The sequence below is a fragment of the Mirounga leonina genome, unplaced genomic scaffold (genome assembly GCF_011800145.1).
Source record: "Mirounga leonina isolate KUSES-001 unplaced genomic scaffold, KU_Mleo_1.0 Mir_166, whole genome shotgun sequence".
Lineage (NCBI taxonomy): Eukaryota > Metazoa > Chordata > Mammalia > Carnivora > Phocidae > Mirounga > Mirounga leonina.
The window spans coordinates 30,073,335-30,078,910 of NW_023270418.1; the positions used below are offsets into that span (position 1 = coordinate 30,073,335).

Below are 5,576 nucleotides of genomic sequence, written 5' to 3' on the forward strand. Positions count from 1 at the left end.
TTTTCCTCTGCAGCTCCTGTTTTCCCAGCCTCTTCGATGCAGGCAGATGGGTCCAAAGACCCAGGGCGGGGGTCCCACATAACCAGCCAAGAGGGTCTTTGGCTTCACACAGGAGAGAAATCAAACATGAGCCAGAGAAATTGGAAACAGTTTATTGAATAGTGTAAGTGACAGGTAGAGACTAGCAGATGGAGTGTCTGGGAGATTTGGAAAGGAAAGGAGAATAAGTCCCGGCATTGCTGGGGGTAGGGATTTATATTGGAAAGGGGTCTAGGGATTTGTATTGCAAAGGGGTCTAGGGTACGTATTCCTTCAGGAATCCAGGGTACGGTCTGATCAAAGACTAGTGTCAAGCAAACAATAGGTGTTATTCCAATAACTTACTAAAGATAGGGGTATTGGGGCGCCTGGGTGGCTCAGTCGTTAAGCGTCTGCCTTCGGCTCAGGTCATGATCTCAGGGTCCTGGGATCGAGCCCCACATTGGGCTCCCTGCTCGGTGGGAAGGCTGCTTCTCCCTCTCCCACTCCCCCTGCTTGTGTTCCCTCTCTCTCTGTCAAATAAATAAATAAAATCTTAAAAAAAAAAAAAGATAGGGGTATCGATGCCAGTGTCAGCCAAGGTTTGTTGGAAGCTAATGGCCTGGAACGTGTTTGGGATCTGGCTCTTAGGTGTTACCAGGTGTATTGGACCTAGGACAAAACTCAGAAGATGATTAACTTTCTTGCTTCCCCTTGAAGTGGGAACATAGCTTCTTTGGCTTATTCAGAAATGGGGCCTAGAAGAAGAAAAAAACAGCAGAGACAGAGGCATTCTATTTTTTTTTTAATATATATATTTTAAGTAGGGGCGCCTGGGTGGCTCAGTCGTTAAGCGTCTGCCTTCGGCTCAGGTCATGATCCCAGGGTCCTGGGATCGAGCCCCGCATCAGGCTCCCTGCTCAGTGGGAAGCCTGCTTCTCCTTCTCCCACTCCTCCTGCTTGTGTTCCTGCTCTCGCTGTGTCTCTGTCAGATAAATGAATAAAACCTTAAATATATATATATATATTTTAAGTAAACTCTACACCCAACGTGGGGCTTGAACTCACAAACCTGATATCAAGAGTTTCATACTCTTCTGACTGAGCCAGCCAGGCACCCAAGACAGAGCTGTTTTAAAATGAAGTCCCTTGGGGCACCTGGGTGGCTCAGTTAGTTGGCTATCTGCCTTCGGCTCAGGTCGTGGTCTCAGGGTTCTGGGATCAAGCCCCCAGTTGGGCTCCCTGCTCAGTGGAAAGTCTGCTTCTCCCTCTTCCTTTGTGCACCCCCCACCGTACTCATGCTCTCTCTGTCTCTCTCCTCTTAATTTTTTTTTAAAGATTTTATTTATTTGACAGAGAGAGAGATAGTGAGAGAGGGAACACAAGCAATAAAGAAATAAAATTTAAAAAATAAAATAAAGTCCCTTGCAAAAAGTTAAATTAATTAAAAAATAAAATGGAGGCCCTTCAGTTTCCCTACCTCATCTTGCCGTCTCACCCCACCCCACCCCCACCCTCTGCCACAGTCTTTGATGCTATTGACCACGATGTCCAAACTGGAACTTCTGGAAACTCACTATGCAGTAGCTTATGGGACAGTTAAAAGCATGAGTTTTAGAGCAGATAGACCTGCCCTGGAATCCTGGCTAGGCAGCCTTGTAGCTGCGTTACCTTGAGCAGATCATCCAGCTGTCTAAGCTCATTTCCTCATTTGTAAAAAAAAAAAAAAAAAAAATTGAAATGATAGCAATTGCCTCACGACATTGTTGTGAAGATGGAATGAGATTGTTGCAGGTAAGACCCGGCTCAGTGGCTGGCCCCTCACCCCCTTTCCATTTGAATACTGTTCAGTCTCCTGCAATTCCTAAATGTTTTCAGAGTGATGTGTGCCAGGCTCTTTGGGGACAGTGGTGAACCAGACACATGCTCTGCCCTTGTGGCCCCCAGTCTAGGGATGGAGACTGACCCTGTGGGTGGTGCTAAACAGGGGCTGCTGGGCACAAAGATGGCACAGGCTGCCTGATGCAGTGTCACCCCGCCACTTCCTATCACATCATAGCACTCTGGATAGCTTCTCATTAAGTGCTTGTTTATTGTCCGTCTCTCCCCTCTGGAATGTCAGTTCTGTGATAAAGGAGTCCTTGTCCACCTTGTCTGGAACAGTTCCTGGCATATTAAATATTTGTCGGATAAAGTAGACTGTATCAGTAAGCAGAGGCCTGGAAGTAGGAGTCGATGTGAAAGAGGAAGGCGAGGTAAGTGAAAGTGTTCTAGGTAGAACATAAGATACAAAGAAGCAAAAGGCTAGGGGGTGGGGAGGATCAAAGAGCAAGGAGGAAGGTGTGCATGCAGTAGGTAGTAGAGATGAGGCTGGAGATTGACATCCAGGAATTGGGATTTTGTCTAGTAAGCAGTGGGGAGCCACTGGAGGTTTTTTAAGATGTATGACTTGGTTTATGTTTAAAAAAGAAGGGAAGGGGGCGCCTGGGTGGCTCAGTCATTAAGCGTCTGCCTTTGGCTCAGGTCATGATTCCAGGGTCCTGGGATCGAGCCCTGCATCGGGCTCCCTGCTCCGCGGGAAGCCTGTTTCTCCCTCTCCCTCTCCCCCTGCTTGTGATCCTGCTCTCACTGTGTCTTTCTCTGTCAAATAAATAAATAAAATCAAAAAAAAAAAAAAAGAAGGGAAGAAGGGAGGGAGCCAGGAAAGAAAGAAGAAAGGAAGGGGATGAGAGGCTGGCTGCCACTGCATGGAGACTGGAATTGGAAAGGGTAACATTAATGAGAGTTCAGTTACAAGGTTAGTGTCAGGCGTGCCGGCCAGAAATAACGGAGACCTGGCGGAGAAGGAGGATTTCTGAATAGAGAGATTTAAGAATATGAATGGAGGGAGGAGTCAGGAATGTCGCCTCGTTTCTGGCTTGTGATTGGATGTCACTCAAGAAGCTTGGCGGCATTGGGGGCGGGGCATAACCGAAAGAGCCGCCCCCCCATACCCCACCCATCGGGGGGGGTGAGATGGCGTCGATTGGCTCTTTCGAGGAACGCGCCAAAAATTGACAGGGGCGGGCGGGAGGTGTGTCCTTGCGTCATTTCCGGGAGACTTCCGGGCCGCCCTTTCCGGGCCTTCCCGGCGCCGGAATTTCCGGCCGGCACCGCCATTTTGACTTCCTGACCTTGGGCTATTGCTGGCAAGTGTCGTCATTCCGTGTGGTCATGTCTTTGTCGACGGCGCAGCTGCTCAGGGGCCTGGCGGGTCTCACCCGGAGGCTCCCGGTGCAGCGTGCCCAGATCCATTCCAAGCCTCCGCGGGAGGAGCTCGGGACCATGGTGAGGAGTGGGGCGGGAAGGGCGCGGGATACGCAACGCGCCAGTCTGGGGTCCTGCGGCGAGTTCGGGGCTGGCCGGTCTGGCGCGCTGGACCTCGGCGGCACTGAGAGTGCCCTGCACCTCGCGGCCCGCAGCCTAGCGGGGGGCGGCAGTGCTGGCTTGGGAGTGTCAGGAGGGCGCGAACGAAAGGGACAGTGCCCGGGCAGCAGTCGGGGCTCAGTCAACCCCAGGCTCTCGGGTCAGATCCTGCCAGTCACATTCCTGTCGCTTATACGCTGTGCAGCCTCGAGCCCTTAGCTCTCTCTCTGAGCCTGTTTACTCATTGGTTCACTGGGGGTGCCTGACGCCTGTCAGCGACGATAATGGTTGTTGCCGCTGTTAATTATTAGGGAAGGTGGGTCTTGGTAATTTCCAGAAATGTGGGAGAGTTTAACCCTTAATGACTTTCACCTGTTTGGCGCTTTGTATGCATTTGCCTCCGCGGCAGAACTCGGCCTGTCTTGAGAATCCAGGTCAGCGGGCCCCAGTTAGGATCAGAGCCTGAAGAGCGCTGTGATTGCGGAAATGGTAGTGATCCTAATTGTAGCTGGCATCTGTTGAGTGCCTACTGCGTCCTGGGCACTACCAAGACTGCTGCGCTGGTCCCTGGGACCCTGAGGACAAAGGGCCATCATCTCTAGTTCGTGGTTAAGGGATCCGAAATTTAGGAGCACTGTATTCACTTGTCAAAAGTCAAACCTTCAGGAGCAAAGAATTTGAACTCAAGTCTAACTCCCAAGTTGTGCTGTGTTCTTAACTGCTATCGGGAATATGGAGGTGGCTGTGAAAAGTCTCTTACCCCTAGCCTCAGAGGTTGAACAGGAGTCCTGGAAAGGAGATGGGAAGAGAGGGGTTCTTTTGGTTTTTTTGTTTGTTTAAATTTTATTTTTAAGTAATCTCTACACCCAGTGTGGGGCTTGAACTCACAACCCTGAGCTCAAGAGCTGCATGCTCCACCAACTGAGCCAGCCAGGCGCCCCGAAGAGAATTTTTAAGGCAAAGAAGGGGAGGTGCATTTTACCTTATCAGCCTGTGCAAGGTTCCTGGATCCCAAGAGACCAAACAGGTTTAAATCATTGTTTCTGTCCCTTCGCTTTTGGATTTCTCTGGATCCTAACCCAGGCTGGTCCCCCCCCCACCCCCCCATCTGACCCTTTACCTCAAGGCCTAGAGTGGGCCTTGGATCTGCTGTGTTCCTCCTCTGGAGCCTGAATCCTGACTCCCTGAGAGGGGTTTTCTGCTGCCTGGGAAGACTGCTCAGGCTACGGGGAGCCTGGGGGAATCCTTATTCTGCGGGTTCCTTCTTTCTTGTGCTCTGTAGGATGTTGCCGTTGGGCTCACCTCCTGCTTCCTGTGTTTCCTCCTGCCATCGGGCTGGGTCCTGTCGCATCTGGAGAGCTACAAGAAGCGGGAGTGAAGGGGGCTGTCCTGTCCCTCACCCTGTGACCTGACCACCCCTGGCCTCTCCTGATCATGTCTGCTGCATCCCTGGCTGGTCTTCCCGGGATCATGTCCTTCAATTACAGTGACCTCTTCTGCAGTCATGACCTCTCCATTTCTCCATGGTGACATCCTGGGACCACATATATTGGTTTATAAGGCCCTACTCTGTAGGGCCCTCCTTGTAACAATAAAGTCTATTTAAACCTTGCTTCAGAAACTCATCGTGTCTTTGGCCTGGGCTCCTGCCTCCATACTTTAGCTGAGGATGGTGTTGGGCGGGGGTGAGGAGAAGAGGACCTGGCCAGCCGCATGTCCCTGCTGGCTGGCTGTCCTGTGGTAGGTCATGCATGCTCAGCTCTTCTTGCTGCCTGGGTGTGGTGCTTCCTTTGCATGCTTTCCTGTGTTTGAATGTTTTCTGGCTTCTGCGGAAGACAAATCCTGTTGTCACTGGGCAGCCTCTCGCTCATCCCATCTAGCTCCCTTGGTTGTGCCAAGCTCAGGGCTGTGCTGTGCGTATGTCTGTGTGTCTATCTTTCTCACTGGGGCCAGCTCTGCAGCTGGAAGCCCCCTCTGTGGGGCCAGCCTCCCTTTTGCTCCTCGGTTGTGAGCTCCAGCCATTTCTCAGGAGCTTCTTGTCCTTCCTAGATGGAGGCACTTCATCATATCTTGCTTTGTCATGTCAGCCCCAGGGCCCCTTTTAGTACTGTATCCGCAAATGCCTAAGGACTGACTGGCTTCCTTGTTCTCCC

General features: G+C 51.3%; 1 protein-coding gene across 1 annotated transcript; it reads left to right on the plus strand.

Annotated features, from left to right (window-relative positions):
• Positions 1-3,151: 3,151 nt before the first annotated feature.
• Positions 3,152-5,044, plus strand: LOC118015981 (cytochrome c oxidase subunit 8A, mitochondrial). Its single transcript, XM_035013110.1, has 2 exons — positions 3,152-3,345; positions 4,706-5,044. The coding sequence occupies exons 1-2, from the start codon at positions 3,232-3,234 to the stop codon at positions 4,799-4,801; spliced, it is 210 nt and encodes a 69-aa protein (XP_034869001.1). The 5' UTR covers positions 3,152-3,231; the 3' UTR covers positions 4,802-5,044.
• The last annotated feature ends 532 nt before the right edge of the window (positions 5,045-5,576 follow it).

Excerpts from the sequence above, each read along its gene's own strand:
- LOC118015981 (XM_035013110.1), top strand. The coding sequence starts at position 3,232 with ATGTCTTTGTCGACGGCGCAGCTGCTCAGGGGCCTGGCGGGTCTCACC. Across the intron at positions 3,346-4,705 it reads GGGAGGAGCTCGGGACCATG|GATGTTGCCGTTGGGCTCAC; the intron begins GTGAGGAGTGGG and ends TGTGCTCTGTAG.